The sequence below is a fragment of the Sinohyriopsis cumingii genome, chromosome 6 (assembly GCF_028554795.1).
Source record: "Sinohyriopsis cumingii isolate HCF-2022 chromosome 6, ASM2855479v2, whole genome shotgun sequence".
Taxonomy (NCBI): Eukaryota; Metazoa; Mollusca; class Bivalvia; order Unionida; family Unionidae; genus Sinohyriopsis; species Sinohyriopsis cumingii.
This window is the reverse complement of record NC_142966.1, coordinates 73,188,578-73,206,370: the sequence shown is the minus strand read 5'-3', so window position 1 is coordinate 73,206,370 and position 17,793 is coordinate 73,188,578. Positions and strand designations below refer to the sequence as shown.

The 17,793-nt window shown below is 37.1% G+C and overlaps 1 protein-coding gene across 3 annotated transcripts in view; it reads left to right on the top strand.

Moving 5' to 3' along the window:
* LOC149797203 (acetyl-CoA carboxylase-like) overlaps positions 1–17,793 on the top strand; it is a 197,716-nt gene that overhangs the window by 40,463 nt on the left and 139,460 nt on the right. For all 3 annotated transcript variants that reach the window (XM_089961889.1, XM_089961888.1, XM_089961890.1), the window contains exons 4-7: positions 4,535–4,673; positions 11,377–11,486; positions 13,580–13,661; positions 15,360–15,536. In XM_089961889.1, the coding sequence (XP_089818015.1) occupies positions 4,535–4,673; positions 11,377–11,486; positions 13,580–13,661; positions 15,360–15,536 (508 nt within the window). The remainder of the gene's footprint in view (positions 1–4,534; positions 4,674–11,376; positions 11,487–13,579; positions 13,662–15,359; positions 15,537–17,793) is intronic.

Sequence of the window (17,793 nt, the reverse complement as noted above, 5' to 3'; positions counted from 1 at the left end):
TAAGATAATAGCTGAATGAGTACTCTATATTAATAAATTAAAAGCTGAATGAGTACTCTATATTAATAAAATAATAGCTGATGAGTACTCTGTATTAATAAAATAGTAGCTGAATGAGTACTCTATATTAATAAAATAGTAGCTGAATGAGTACTCTATATTAATAAAATAGTAGCTGATGAGTACTCTATATTAATAAATTAAAAGCTGAATGAGTACTCTATATTAATAAAATAATAGCTGATGAGTACTCTGTATTAATAAAATAGTAGCTGAATGAGTACTCTGTATTAATAAAATAGTAGCTGAATGAGTACTCTATATTAATAAAATAATAGCTGATGAGTACTCTATATTAATAAAATAGTAGCTGAATGAGTACTCTATATTAATAAAATAGTAGCTGATGAGTACTCTATATTAATAAAATAATAGCTCAGTGAGTACTCTATATTAATAAAATAATAGCTCAATGAGTACTCTATATTAATAAAATAACTGAATGAGTACTCTATATTAATAAAATAATAACTGAATGAGTGCTCTATACAGGGTTTGTACGGTCTTTGAAGGTCTTTGAGAGTTTGGGAAAAATGAAGTAGCATTTTCAAGGCCTTGAAAGTTTGGGAAAATCGAGCATATTACCCTGAGGTCTTTAAAAGTCTTTGAAAATTGAAGTAAACCCCAAAATTTGTAATTTCTTTCCAGAATCACAAATAAAATTATCCGAGGTTGTTAGATTCGGATGTAATCTAGTTATCCTGGTTTCGTTCTTTTGATGACCTGTTCAGTATGCCGCCGCAATAACAAAAGAGGCTTTGTTTGGCCATCCAAAGTTGGCCTTGGCGGCGACTTCAATAACACATGCACTCTTTATCAAAGCAAGACGGCTACACACTTCATCAAAGGAAGTCACAAATAAAATTGCCTAAGGTTGTTAGCTTCGGATGTAGCTGGTTTTCCGGACTTCTTTCTTTTGATGAATCGTTCAGTTTGATTGGATGAGTCCATCAGCTTTGGCCAGTCAAAATGTTCATTACACTAATTCACTCTACGTAGAAAGTTCGCGAAAGTATTACGCTCGAGGATTCAAAATTTGTTCAGTCGATTTACATCTTCAGTGTTTAAAAATGCCAGGTCTTTGCTCTTTCAACGATATCTGGCTTGAACAAGAGAAATACAAGGAATGGCTGCAAAAGAATAAATTATGTAAACAAAAGGCGTTTTGTACATTGTGTAAAAAGACGATCAACTTGGCTTCAATGGGAGAAGGAGCCCTTACAAGTCATGCCAAATGTAAGTTGCAAATTAGTAACTACATACTGTTCATTTAGTGGAACAAAGATGCAAAAGTATAAACTATTGGTAGTTTTGGGCAAAATAATGGTAACTCATTACTTTTTGGGTATAAAATAAGATATTGTTTAGTTTGATGATTTGGGAGATATGGCAAAAGAGGGCCTGTTTAAATTTACTTATACCGTCGGTTTATTTAACACGTTTGAGGGACAAAAATCATTTTCGAAAATTTTGTTCTACATAATAATGTTCCTTGGTTTAATATAGAAACATCCATTGTAATAAATTCAATTCACGGATAAACAGTTTCAAAGTGCGCATGCGTACACTATAGTAGAGTTAAGCAAGAGTTGTTGTTCTTGAATTGTGAGTATAAAAAAAAATGTCATTAACGTGTGCTGTGAAGCTTTAACTGTAGGAAGTCAAGTCATTTGATTAGGCAAATAAAAAAAAAGAATGAAAAAATGTGTTTCCAGTTGACGGGTCCTAAGAATTATGTGTGAGGCAGGAAGAGAAGTAGAGTCCCGATGTGATTTAATATTGACTCAGTACGGAAAATTAGTGGATGAAGTTATCCAATCGGACAATCATCCCTTGAAATGCTTCAATAGAACAGATGACAGCCTTGATGAATTGTTGTATTCTGTCCTTTTTAAAAGAAAGGAATATGTTGAACTTTGGAATGTTCTCCAGAAAATGTTGTTGTTGTCACATGGGCAGGCAACAGTGGAGAGAGGATTTTCTGTCAACAAACAGGTATCTGTTGAGAACCTCAGCAGAGAAAGCCTCAGAGCTCAAAGGCTAATCATTGACACAATGAGAAAAGCAGGTGGACCTTTGGAAATCGTCATTAGCAATGAAATGATGACATATGCTTCCTCTGCAAGACATGAGTACCATGCCTATCTGGATAAGAAGAAAGCAGAGGAGAAGGATGAGAAAAAAAGGAAAGAAACGGGAGTTAGCCTTGGATGAAGTGGAAGAACTTAAAGCCCAAAAGCTGCGTCTTGAAGCTGACATTGCCAGCCTACATGCTTCCTGTGTACTGAAAGCAGAAGAGGCAGAGTTAAAAGGACTCATTGTGCTTGTCACAGAGTCAAATGCTCTTAGGAGAAGAGTAGAGGAAAAGATGACAGTGGTGGCATCTCCTTCTAAAATGATTGAAGAGAAAAAAAAGCAAATATAATAATGCATTTAAATGCTTTTAATTTAGTGCTGATGTCTGTTAAGAGAACAATTTATTTTGTATTAAATCTGACATGTATGTTACATATTTCTGAAAAAATAACAAATGTTAACCTATCTTCCAGATCATTATAATCCTATTTTAGGAAATTAATTATAGTTTGACTTTAATCAGTAAACAATATTGTAGTATTTGGCATTCGTTGTTTTCTCATATAACCTGTATACACAGTGTTAGCAAAATTAGGTCTTGGAAATCTCTGTTTGTGGTCTTTGAAAGTTTGGGAAAAGTCTTTGAATTTAGCATTCATAGTTCAGTATGAACCCTGCTATATTAATAAAATAATTGCTGAATGAGTACTCTGTATGCTGATATATAAGTTGGATTCAGCTGCAATTTATATAGGAAAAAGAGCTGCTATCACAATGCACCAGCAGATCAGGGTCAATATTGTTTACAGTTCAAATAGCAAATCAAGTACAACCGTCAAAATTGTACATTTTATAGATCCTAGACCCTGTAATTATATGCACAAAGACAAGGGCAGGTTTGTGAGTGAAGTTTTACCAAGATGTCTTAGAAGAGCTTATAGCGTTTGTTAACACAAGTTTTTGTACTCCTCCAAAACTACTTGGAGGATTGTCATAAAACTTTGTACACACATTCATCCCATGGCCTAGTTGATTGGAACTTATAAAGGTGCTGATCAGACATACAAAATGGCCACAGCAGTGTCATTGTTACTCCTGAATAGATGGCTGTATTAAAATTCAGTGTTCACATTTTTATGACATATCATTAGTACTAAGATGTGATGTAAAGTTTTGTACTTTTAATAGAGTTTGATCTTAAGGAAAGGTATTTCCCAGGTTTTCATTACTGGTTGTCCAAGTTCTTGAAAAAAATACCTTTTATTTGCTAGATATTTTTAAAATAACATTTGAATTCCCTTTATTTTGGTGCATGATTGTAGGATGTAATTTGGGTTACAATTATAGTCTACAATTTGGCCTTACTTTAAATGTGCACCTATCAAAAGACTGCTTGCTCAGCATGTTTTTTGTTTTGTTTCCCGAACTTAGGGCTGCATTTGACACAAATTAGCAGATAACTTTTTATTGTTTTAACTCCACTGGTCATAAACCAGAAGAGCTTATTAGATGTTTTTTTTGGTGTCCATTATCCATCCATTATTTGTTCTCAGACGTTTATTCTTGCTACTCCTCCTAAACTACTTAGGGGGATGAAATTAAACATTACACAGGCATTCATCTTGTAGTCTTCTTCTCCCAAATGGTCAGCTATATCAATATAAGGTTTTCACCAATAGACTTCTTATGTACTGTAGTTGGTCCCAAGTGAAAATGGTACCAAGTGTAAGTGAAATATCACTACCACAGTGGCTGTCTTGAAAATCTTCTTGTCACTACTCATGCTGAATAGATGGTGGAGCTTTCATTAAAAGACTTAAAATGATGTATTTGGTCTTAAATAAGAATGGTACTAATCTGAGTTCAGTATGTCCACTACAGCAGCTAATTTGCTTTTATTTGCTGCAGAATATTAAAGATGGTTTCAGAAGAAATGACCCTGAATTCCAGAAAACTCTTTTCAGCTGGTAGAGAATTAGTTCCTTTGGGGATTCTTGTTTCATTTTGACAGTTATGAAAACTATTTTTGCTCCTACAGCAGAAAACTTGCATGGCCATTGTATGGTTGATCATGAATCACTAAAGATGTTCCATGTTCCTGTATACTTTTCGATGAATTTACCATTTTCATTCACAGGAATGCATAAGCATATTTCTTCTTTATTATTTAATACGAGGCAAAAGTAATAACCATGCCATCTGGACTCTCACACAGTTCATAGCATTACGATATGCATAGGTAAAAAGGGGTATAATATTGATGATGTCTTATTGTGATCACTTATTTTCTCGCAGTGGAGTAAGTGATTTTGCCAAAGAGGACCACCTTAATATGGTAATTTGTGTAATTCATCTGCTGCATTGTCTTAGTAACAGCTTAATTCTGTCTTGGTTTCAGATTCTGATAGCTAACAATGGCATTGCAGCTGTCAAATGCATGCGATCAGTCCGACGCTGGGCCTATGAGATGTTCCGTAATGAAAGAGCTGTAAGATTTATTGTCATGGTGACACCAGAAGACCTTAAGGCCAATGCAGGTTAGAGTAAAACTGTTCATTAGTTTAGAAGCACTTCTGTAGTTCCTTTGTTTATGTAAACAGTTCTTGTTTCAGGCCATGGTTGACGATGCACTTTGAAGCCATAAAGAAAAACTTTACGACCATTAACATGTATACAATTCAAGACTCATCAGGGAACAGAAAATTCTGAATCTGTAAACAATTGACTTCACAAAGTAGATCCTTCTGTGATTACCCTTCCCAGAGTTATTGAATAATCCTAAAATTAATGATTTGTAACCCCATTAAGAACCAATGCTAAACAAAATCAGAGATGTTTGATACACAAGGCATTGACAATTATATCATAGACTTTATTGGAAAGGAAAGAAGATCATGAAAGAACCAATTTCCCACAAAATCACCTACTATGAAAATAATGGTTTACAGGAAGAAAAGGTCTTGGAGACAGTGGATAACAGCCCATGTACATTGTCTACCCAAACTTATTTTCAAACCTATGCAGCTCATTGGCTTGTTGCTATCTCTCAACTTGACAAAATTCATGGAAATTCTTTTCCATTTCGCATGGTGACGCTAATCATATGTCCTTTCCAGCTTTTATTCACAAGTATCTGAATACTCCTTTTTATTTATCTGTGTTGATTATTTACACTTTTCTAGAACCTTATTTTCCCTTTCGTCTTAAAGATGCATTGCTTTCTGGATGCCATTTTTAAAAATTCTATAATCAACAATTGATCATGCAGACGCTTCTCATGAATAAAAAGGAGTATTCAGATACTTGTGAATAAAAACTGGAAAGGACACAGTTACGTTAATTGGACATCACATGCCAATTTGAGTATGTCTCATTACGGGAGATATGATTGGCATCACCATGCAAAATGGAAAAGAATTTCCATGAATTTTGTCAAGTTGAGGGATAGCAACAAGCCATTGAGCTGCATAGGGTTTGGAACTAGAGCTTGTGCAACTGTACTAGTGGTAAATAAAGTCTACGATAGCAGTATTAATATTTTGTTACACCTTACTCAAAACTGGTCAATCTTACGGGGAAAAATCAGCTGCCTTACTGAGATGGACTCGTCAGGGTTAAAAGGTAAGTTGTAGGTCAGGAAATTTGTTCTTTTAAAAGTAGCTATTACTGTTTCATGCTTAAAAACCTCATATTTTGTTATGTGACTACATCATCCCACAGAAGGGAGAATTGTCAGTAAAGACATAGTCCATGTGTTCCTAGCATAACTGTGTACAGAATAGTCATCTTGATCATGGACACCATGTTAGTGGACATGTCAAATCTATAACAAGAGAAATTTCAGATGTTGCTAGTGCTGCACAGCATTGTGGTCTTCCGTCTGGAGATATTATATCAGTGTTACATGTATCCTTCCCGTATTCTATTTGCATGCTGGTAACTGCTGCTCCCATTCAGAATTGGTTCTGTCAGGGACCATTTAGGTTACCTCAATATATCCCACCCCTTAGAGTTTAAGTAACACTTATATTCATTATCAGTTACACTGGTTATGTTTAAGTCTTAAGGAAATAACACAGCAGAGGCTGTTCCCTAACATACCAAAAAAATTACCTATTTCTTGTTCTTAATTAATTGCCTAAACACCAAATTCGTTTTCTTCTCCCATTGATAATTGTTTATGTGACTTGCATCAGATTTATTTAGTATGTTTGCAATCACTCCTAAGTAAAGTTTTAATAATTGAATGTCTTACTTTGATATTAGACAAGACAGGTCAGTTCCCATTGTTTACCATGTGCACAGGTAAGTTCATACACTGGGGTAAATATAGTACACACCATATAAACAGCAGGTGCATTCACATGTGACACGCATAACATATTGTCATTTTTCATTGTATTCTTCCAGGAAATTTTTATTTCAGAGAACAATGTTTAGACAGTCTGTCAGAGTGGCACCACAAGAAGGGTTCTTGGGAAACTCTGACTGCCTCACATGTTCAAAATGCACACAAAGAAACAATATGGGGATAGTCTGTGGCAAAGTGGTACCACAAGAAGGGCTCTTGGGACACTCTGACTGCCTCACATGTTCAAAATGCACACAATGAAACAATGTGGGGACAGTCTGTGGCAAAGTGGCACCACAAGAAGGATTCTTTGGGTGCCTCACTCATTCAAAGTGCATTCATTGTGCATTTTGTAAATTATGATCAACTGAAATCTGGAATCAAGTTGATCCCAGATGCACATATAGAGGGTGGAGGAAATGTTCCTCCCTCTTCTTCAGAAGTTTTCAAGTTTATCTCACAGTGCCCCTAGGGCCTCACTACATTATGATTAGGTCTTCAAGTTAAAAGTCTACTCCCAGTCTCAGATCTTGGGACCAGTCTCTTCTGAGACAGGTGTGGTCCCTCCAGAGAGAGGGCTGAATGTTCAGGGAGTAGTTTGCTTCCCCAAAAAAGGGAGAAGCTGAACACATTACATTAATAGTTATGTTTAGCTCCCTCTGCAGTGCATCCAGTACTTCTGGGGTAGCATGTTGTGCCCTTCCAAGTGGGAAGAGCAACATCACACCTTTCAGAGTGTTGAATCAGATGAACCAAGCTCTGACATTGTCCCCTTTCAAGCCTCTGAGCAGTGACCAGTCATAGGCCAGTCACCAGGTAATGGCCACCTGTCAGATTGCCTAGGTGACCAGTCAGTTAATGGTCACTGGTCAGTTTGTCCCATTGACTAGTTATGTCATGCTGGCAACAGTGATCTTGTCACAGATCAATTGCTGATCGTCACTCAGGGGCCTCACAGTACGGAATAGGGATTGGGCCAAGTTCCCCTTGTCCCCACTATACCATTATATTCTGTGCAGATTTGGGAGTCTAATCGGTATACTCCTTTCCCTATTATCCCAAAGAATCCTTATGGAATGTGGGGCCCTCCACCCAAGGATAATTAGTCTTTTCTGCTGCCATAATCTACTAGACCCTGGACCTAGAGTAGAGATGATGCTAGGAAGGATGAAGGTGTTATACCAGCTATACCATCCAGGAAAGATAAGCAGTTTCATCGTTCCACAGGAACTTTTCATAGCTACGGATCTCCTACTCACCATAATGATGTACAGGCAGTGATTCCTATGTCACCACTGCTCCTGAGGGAGGGACATATTGATGCCCTGCTACTCTACTGTTTGAAGTGTACTAGCTGATAATGAAGCTCTATCCTTGTTGATTCCAATGAATTTGATGTGGAGGCAACTCTCTTGATGCCTCGTGTCAGGCCCACTAGTTGCTCTCAGTTGAAGAAGAGGAGTTCTGGTCTTTTGACAAGGAGGTAAACAAAGTTTGTACCACCTCTTACCTGCAGAGAGTGGGCATGCCTTCCCATAAAAACATTTGAAGCTGTTGAAAAGAAAGTTCCACAAGTTCTTTAATAGATGCAGCACCTGTCGAACCCACAACCACAATTTAATCTCCTTGACTGCTGGGTCCAAGGCATAGTCACCTAAAACCTCTGAGGAAAGGAGGAGGGAGGACAGCCCTAGAGACTCTTACCCTCACCTGCAGTGTATTCCTCTCCCAAACATCACTGTAGGTGCTGATCTATAGTAAAAGTCATACAGGTCATGTAGGCATTCAGCACTATTTCAGTAATTGGGTGTCATCTTTTACAATTTGATTCTGCTTACCTTTAAATGGCAATTATTCACTTTATTTGGATCCTCATATGTCCATATTCCTTTGGAAGGTAATTATTTACATGTTCTGAGAAGTACATATGGCAAAATCAATGTTAAAGTATTTGGATATTTAAGGTGTGATCCAGTACAATCCAGATGGAGTGTCCTGTATGACTTTCACTTATAGACCTCTTTTCAGAGGCTTGGTTCAGCATCATGGATGTTGGGTGGGTTATTTAAATGCTAGCTAAGATTTCTGAGTACAGTTTCAGGAAGAACCCCCTAAGTCAGTGACCCCCTTTACTTCTTCACCAATCCATCTGGTGAAATTAGAGGAAGAGGTGCATGCCTTTACAAAAAGGGGAAGTTGAGAAGGTTCTGAACGTTGACTCCTACATTCTACTCTGATGACCAAGGAAGCGGAAAGTTTTGTCTCATAATTGATCTTTCCCCATTAACTGGTTTCTTCTTGTTTCTTTCAAGATGGAGACCACATCTATAATCAGAAAACAATGCATCCATTAGATTCGGAAGACTCCACTGACCTTCAGGATAATTACTTCTGCATACCAATATTCCTTTACGTCACAATAAATCCAGTTTTGCTTGGACCAGGAAGTCTTCCAATTCCAGGTTTCAGCCGAGTTGTCAGAGTAGCAGTGGCATACCTCCGATTACTGGGAACTCCAATTCTCCAGTACTTTGACAACTAGCTTATTCGTGGTGTTAAGGTACAGTCTGTCCATCAGGATCTGTTCCATTGCTCATCTACAGCAAATCAGTTGGTTCCTTTACCCAACTGCAAAAAATCAGAGCTCATTCCATTACAGGACTATGTTTACGTGGGGATGAACTTCTTCGTGAACCAGGGGGCCCCGAGTGGCCGAGTAGTCTAAAGCGCTCTCCGTTACGGATCATTGCCATCTCACCTCTGTCTGCGTCGATTTGAGTCTCGGATTTGGCCAATGTGGGTATGTGAGAAAGCTTGCCAGTAGCTTCTCGTGGGTAGGTGGTTCTTTCCAGGGTTTTCCAAGGTTCTTCCTCCGCCATTAATACTGGCCGCCATGTATAGCCTATCATGTGCTGAAAAATGGTGTTAAACCACACAACACTTCATGAAACAGAACTTAGTCTGTTTTCCATGGGACTTGATAGATTGGATCTTAGAGGTGCTGCAAACAAAAGCATCATTGTCTGCTCACCTTTACTTATCCTTACTGGGAGCCTTGAATGCAGCTACAGATTTGGCCTAAGGGACATTACTGTGAACACCTACATCAGTTTCTTCCCCTTACACTCTGAGATCCACTGTCAGCTCTGATTCCACTAGGATCAGATTTTCATCACTATTTGTAAATGTGAACACAGTCAAGAAACTGATGGCTGAGTGTGAAACTGCCACAAAATATCTTAATTATATTTACCCATTTTAGTATCAAGCTTACGTCTGATATATGTAGTGGGTGAATTTGATTCTTTGCAGCATGTTCTATAATGACAACAAGCAGGCAAAGGTTATTTATAACAGTTGCACACCAGATGTTAAGTGATAAACTTAAGCATAGAAAATGCACTCAGATTTATTCTCAGGATGCAAAAAATTTTCATCTGCTCAGCACACTTACAAGTATGTAGTAAAGTTTCACTGGGCACAGTTAAGTTTTACTCCAGACAAAAGGACAAGTGGTTTTCCTGAGCCCTGAATATGTGTTTAATTAGAGAAGATGCACTACTGCCTTCCCTGAAACCACATCACGTGGTGACCCAGTGCTCCATCTCTTATGGTTCTCCCATTCAGGAGGTGAGAAAGCAAGTAACAAGTGTTACCCCTTCATATATCAATACAAGCCCATATCTCTGCATGACTTTATCAGGAAACACACCAGATTAGAGATTATCTATGCCATAAAGATCAAATGGGTGATAATTCTCTAATTTTCACAGGCATGCAGGGAGGGTGGAGAGAAAATGAAATTTCTCCACCCCCAATCCTCCTGACAAACATCAGTGACTTGCCATTCCTGTCTCCTACTGTTGAACCCTCTTGTGGGTGCCAGACTTCCTTTCTGTAAGACTTGGATCAACCTATTAATGGAAAATGATTTGGTGATCCAAGTCATTTCAGGGAGTTTTTAGATCTTGTTCATCCAGCTCTTCCACTTTTGTCATCCCCTTTATGATGGAACTCCAAAGTGATCCCATAAAGGCAAATGATCTACAGAAGAAAATTAAATTGAACTTTTACTCATAAAATGGGCAGTAGCGATAATCCAAAAACTGCACAACATTGTTTTCTGCTCTAGAATCTTTCAGATTATGAAATCTCAATGTCAGATAGAGACTAGTGATAGATTTAAGTAGGCTCAGTCAATTTATTTGTTCCCCAAAATTCAAGATGAAGAAAGCCAAGTCCAGCTTTCTTTCATTGCCTTGCAACAAGTACATGATCACTCTTGACTAGTCCAGTGCATACTTCCATATATCGATTCATACTACATCATGCAAATATCTTGGCATATCATTGGGTAGTACACCAGTTTCATGTCAGCCATGGCCTTCAACAAAACATTGGACTGCATCATATCCCTGTTCAAGATGTTCTTCTCCACAGCAACAGCAGTATCCCTGGATGACATACTGTAAAAGTATTATGTAAGTTTGCTTTTGGTTCATGACATGACATGAATGAACTTTCCTAACTTACAGTTTCACTGTAGAGAAGTCGGACTTCTAAACATTTTTTCCATCTACATATAGATTTCTTAACTTGTATCAGTTTAGTGTATCATCCTTCCAAACCCATATAATGTACCATTCATGCATCAGAGAAGGCAGCTACCAAAATGGTTTTTTCTTCTTTTCTTCCACCAGCTTGTTTAACTAATTTGTGCCATATTTCAGCATGCAAAATTTCATCTAACACATTAAAGGAAAACTGTACTACCTTGAAGGGTCCTCAGACTCTAAAAAAGTTTGTAATCATCCATGTTATGCTGTATGTCCTATTGAACATTTAGACCTTTTTTTCTTTACACTGATACAATCTCTCTTTCTCCACAGAGTACATTCGTATGGCTGACCAGTATGTTCCAGTACCTGGAGGGTCCAACAATAACAATTATGCCAATGTGGATCTCATCCTGGACATAGCCAAGAGGACTCAAGTGCAGGTGCTTGTTATTTCACTCTGTTTTGCATCATGCATCCATCCATCAACAGTTGCTTGTTGCCATATTTCTAACCAGATTTCAATCGGACTCTGAATATGGGTTTATGTCATCAGAATCTCAGAAGAGTTACTTAATGAGCAAAATACATGCTTATTAATGAGGTGATCTTGCATGATGTTGGTTAGCCTTGTTACCACTCTGGAAGCTATATTTCTGATACAAGTTTGATCAGATTCGGAATATATGCTTATACCATAAATTGATTTAAAGACCTCGTTAGTGATATGAATGAGGAGATTGACAGCTTGTTCCCCTTCTGGAGTCCTATTTCTGATCTGATTTTATTCAGACTTGTAATATATGCTTCAGTCATCAAGGTCTTGGACAATTGCTTTATATCATAAAGATTGTGGATGATTTCAATTATGAACAAGAGACTATATTAATAGAACAGAGTTTTATCAGGATATAATAAGTCGATAAAATGAACATGATAAAAAGTTAGGGAGAAAGTTTGCCTTGGTCGAGTTTGTACAATACTACGTAAACCAGCTCATTGAAATTGTCCATTGTGAAGTTAAGCAGATGGGTGGGCAATATCCACTTGGGCTTAAATGCTACACAACAGTTATCATAGGACCATATAAAATCATTCTTGTTAATCCATGTGTCCATCCATCAAGATTTGTATTTAGGACATTTTCTTATGCACTGTTGTAGGGCATTAATGTTTCATGAACACATTTCTAATTTTCTTTAGGATCGTTTAGTATGATCACTCTTAGTTGTCACTTGATAGTAATGCTGGACTTAAACATGTGCTTTGACATGATTTATCAAGATCACTCTTAATTAGTACATCTCTCATGACAGTGCTGAAGCTGGATATGTGTATCATGTAGGCTTTGATATCATTTTCGTGTTTTGTGGGTTTTAACAGCTTTTTAAAATATTATTTTCTGGTGTCCTAAGTGGTTATAGCATTTGTCTCATTTGCAAGAGGTCGTGGGTTTGAACCCTGGCCAGGTCATACCAAAGACTTATAAAAATGGTACTAGCAGCTGTCTTGCTTGGCACTCAGCATTAAGAGGTTAGTGTTAGGATTGGTCAGCTTGGCATCATGATAATGTGACTGGGTGGGACATGACGCTACATGTCTGTGGCATGATGCCTCAGTGCTAGACATCACTATAAACTGCCATAATACAGACATCTTAGCAATATGATTGAAACATTGTTAAAGTGCACACACACACTGTTGGCTATATCATGCCAAGGAAATGTGAGCTAAGTGCCTTTGATTAAGAACACATTGAGAAAGTAGACCTGTGCTGGTGGGGTTAATACATTAATGTTTCATGAACACATGTCCAATTTTCTAAACAGGTTTATATCATGAATTTTTTTTTTTTTAAATTGCCATATTTGCAGTCATTTCTTTTCGTGCATTAACCTCACCAAACCCCCACCCCCACAATCAAGAATACAATAAAACAATCTGTGACATTTCACATTCAGTCTTGCATGTGGGCTTTAATAACAGTAACATAAATAAACCAACAGTGAATACAGACCTTTACAATAACTATAAAATTAATCTAGAAAATGCAGGTTCTTACGAGAAATGACTAAGACCTCATTCATCCCAGTCATTATGTATTGTAACTCCATAAACAAAAACTTAAAGACAATTCCTGTTGCACTAAAGAAAAAACTGTGCAAAGATATTTCATTTGTGATATTACTGGCAGGCTTTCATAGTAGAGAAAACAACAGTACAAATATTTAAACTGACTATGCTTCAATGATTGTTAATAGCTTAAAGAGAATATGGTTAATCATAACAAAATTCTGATAGCTGAAGTTTAGTATATGGTCTTGAGTGTATAACTCTGCCTTATAAATTTAACAAAACCACTAACCAGACAACTGTTTCCATCATTTTGGGGATGGGGTGAGTGCATTTCGGATCAGAACAGTCTTCACTCCACATACAGATTCTACTCAGCAGTTGTGTTTACAAAGATATTAAATAAAAGTCTGTTGTGTAATTCATCCAAGCAGTTTGGTAATTTTTCATATCCTAATTTCAGGCTGTGTGGGCAGGTTGGGGCCATGCTTCTGAAAATCCTAAGCTTCCAGAGCTACTGCACAAAAATGGAATTGTTTTCATAGGTAACAGTCTTGCATTTTTATTAGGTCATTGTGCCATGGTTGTGGGACACTGATCTCACTTGAAGTTATCATCACATGACTCCCTCATTTTAACGCTGTCTTTGGAGCTGTAGAGTACCATATATACTCGCTTATAAGTCGAGTCAAACTGCAGTCAGCAAAGATCCTGATCTGCCATATCGTATTGTGCCTGCAGATCAGGGTCTGTTTTGTTTGTTCTACTGATTACTCCTAAGTACCTGCACAGACCCAGATGTGTCAGCACATTATGCAGATCTTGGTCATTGCAGTTTGCAGTTGGACTCCTAAGCAAGTATATATGGTATCCTGTTTGATAGTAAGACTGCCTTATAATGATGTACATGATACATAATTTATTACCACTTTATAATGGGAACTGTGTTATAATGAAGGGCTTTATAAAAGGAAGTGTGTTATAATGAAGGGTCTTGTAGCAAGAGCTGTTATAATGAAGGGCTTTATAACAGGAACCGTTATAATGAAGGGATTCATAAAGCAAGATAGTTCTGCATTATTGTTGACTAGTTTGATTTGCACATTTTAGTGAAACTTTTACATGCATATTCATCAAAATGTATGGGTATATTCATCTTGAGTTGCACTTGCTGCAAACAAATATTGTTTGCAATGACCTACTTTTAAGGCTAACATTTAAGTTGGGCTGCATTAAGTATTAGGTCCAGGATTGGAGATCAAGTAGCAGTGGAGTGGGTGGCATTTCAGCATCTCAGGTTTTATGCTGTATGTGTGAAAGTATTGAAAATATGTTACAAGAGTGTTTCTTGATTGGTCATTGAATATTAATACATCGAAGAATTGGTACTTTGGACCAGTCAGAAGGTTTTGTTTCTTGAGGCATCTAGTTTCTGCTATATCCTTCAGTTTGTGCTGAAATGCCAAAAGCTGCTACTCACAACAATGAGAGCAGGGTAAAACAGTTAGATAAAGGTGTGAAAAACAAATTCAGGTAGAACTGGATGCAGGGAATGTGTTTGGAGATATCTGAATGAGAATAGGGATAAACTATTTATTGACCTTGACATTTTTTTTGATGTGACAGGAAGGCATTGATTGTGCACTTCCCAAGCAGTAATGATACAAAAGAAAATAGAAATCCTCTGGAACTTCCAGATTTAAAAAAAATACAAAAAAGGAAAAAGAAATTTTGGAGCCCACATTTGCATTTGATAATATTTTAGACAATGCATACATAAAAGCCAGTGTATTTATCTGTTAAGTGGCATAAATGGATAATGTCTGATGAGTTATTTTGTAAATATAAGTATAAACTTCAGAAGCTATGGTAGCTAAATTATTGACAGCTAAATTTAAGCTCACTTATATGTAATGATGAAAGGTAATAATTTTTTGCTTAAGACTTACCTGACAACTTTCAGCATGCAATATATGCAAGTGAAACTTCATTTGAAGTCACAGAATTGTGCTTTTATTAATGCTTGTAGGTAAACTATCAAAGCAGCCAAAATAGACTTTTTCTGCCCCCCCCCAAAAAAAATTTTTTTGATGAAAATCAAGATTTTATTCTTTTCATGCCATTATAATGCCTGGCATGAAGAAACCATGGACCTTTGCTTCAGAAAAGAACCAGTTTATTTTTTGCCCTTTTTTCTCCTTAATTTCATGGTATGTTTCATTTGTTTTCAAATGATATTCAAGGTCCTCCTGAAAATGCAATGTGGTCACTTGGAGACAAGATTGCTTCTTCGATAGTTGCCCAAACGGCAGGTATTCCGACACTGCCCTGGAGTGGTTCAGGCATCACCTTGAAGTGGACGGAGAGTGACATAGCCAAGGGCAAGACCATCAGTGTACCACAAGATGTCTATCGCAAAGGTAGGTTCAGTTAAGCTTGAGTTATCTTGTTGATATACTTCTGTGTATGATTATAATGTAAGTGCCCATTTTAATTGCAGTAATATATCATACATGCCAACCATTACACTTTTGGCATAATCATTACGCTTATTTTCACTAAATTACGCTTTACATGTAAATGTATTCGGATTACACGTTTTCATAATATCCCCCTCCCAAAAATATTAATAATTTGTTTTCTCATTTTTAACATCCTATTAATTCCACAGACCGTATTGTAGAAAAGTTGGCTTCTGTGTAACTACGACATAAGAGTACGCTTGTTGGTAGACTTGCATGCACTTTCCTAACAGTATTCTATTTATAGCAGCTGCCCTATTTCCAGGAAATAACTTTAAAACTTTTGACCTTGGTTTCTATTTATAGCAGCTGTATGGCTTAGTTAGGAGAGAACAGACTGGTTTTTTAACTTTTAATCTTTCCTCGCAGATTCTTTGTTTTAATTCATATCTGGTACAGAACCAGTCTTTAGGTATTTGGTGCTAAAAGTCAAGTCAGATTTATTCTAGTCAGTGCAAGTGTTAGAGCAAAAATGTTTTCAAATAATTTCACAGATAGATTAGGAAAAGATGAAAAACCGATTCAGAGATGAATGCATGAATTAAACAATACAGCGTTCCATTCTATGGCAGCTTCACACCCTTGCAGGCTGTCTGGAAAAGATTTTGATATTGATCATGGTGGTAAAACAAAGAAACCTTGAATTAGCTTGTTTTACTAACTTCACTACTAAGGTAACTTCTTTTTTTTTACAGCAGAACTAAATTGTGGACATCAATTTTATAAATGCAGAGGCGTTATGTACCAGGTTCTTAAGAGAACACTGACTACCCCTAGTGGTAGAAGACTACATTGGTCCTTTGTTCAAATGGATGTTTCCTGATTCCAAAATTGCAGAAAATATGCATGTGCAAGAAAAAAAATCATCTAATATTGTTAGGTGTTTAGCAGAAGATGCTTCACTTAAAATTGCAGAAGCCATAAAAATTGGGCCATTTAGTATTGCAACAGAGAGGAGTAGTGATTATGATGACAGAAAGTTGTAAGAGGCTTTGTCAACAAAAATGGGCAAAGTCAGAGTGCTCCTCTTTCATTACCAGAATTAACAGTAGATTCCACTAGAGAAAACATTTTTTTTATTTGCTTGATAATGCTTTGAATAAACATAAGTTGGCAGAACTGTTTGGGTTTTTCAAGTTGTCTTTGTCATATGATGCACCATGCTGCTGGAAAGGCTGCTGATAAATTAGAAGGAGAACTCCTGAAGTATCAAGTTGGCACTCTGCCTGACAATGTACTTCATGTGGACAGAGTTGATTTTTTCCTTTTATTTCCCAGCTAAAAGACCCAATAACTGGAAGATATAAATTTCCTCTTCTTTGTCAGGTTATGAAAGGAATATTGGTTCTTTACCATTCTAATGCTGACTGTGAGAGATTGTTCAGTAATGTTAACAAAAATAAAACTGAATTCAGATCCAGGCTTTGTAACCCAGCACTTAGTGCTCTACTGGTGTGCAAAACATTCATAGTCTCAGCTAGTACAAGTGTTTTGCATCCTTACATATAGCCCCCCCTCCTTGAAGAGTAAAATCAGAGATTTTTACTCTCCAAATTTCGGAGAGGTAATCTGATTCATTTACACATCCTCTGGTGAACCCTTCACCTCAGATGTCCCTAGTCTAATTAAGCAGTCAGCACCTACATTTTCGTTGCCTTTAATATACTGTACCTGGACTTGGTACTGTTGTAGAAATAATGACCATCATTAATCGTCCATTTGTTAGCTTAGTGTGAGCTAAATAGGTGAGTGGTTGGTGTTCAGTTTCTAAAATAAATTTTTTGTCCATACAGGTAACATTGGAATTTAGATATCCCAAAGATAATTGCCAAGCATTCTTTCTCAGAAACCGAATAATTGCGTTCTGCAGTTGACAATTTCCACTACTGTATGCAAGTGGGAATAAGTTTCTGCCATGCTCTTGTAATAGCACTGCCCCATAACCTCTATCACAAGCATCAGTATGTATGACAGAATCTCATGTCACATCAGGCAATTTCACTACTGCGTTTGATGTCAGTCTGTCCTTCAACGTCTGAAATGTTTGTTCGCAGGCGTCTGTCCATATAATTTTTGTGTGAGCCTTTTTCCAAGTCAAGTCAGTCAAAGGCTAGCAATAGCGCTGAAGTTAGCAACATATTGACGATAATACCCT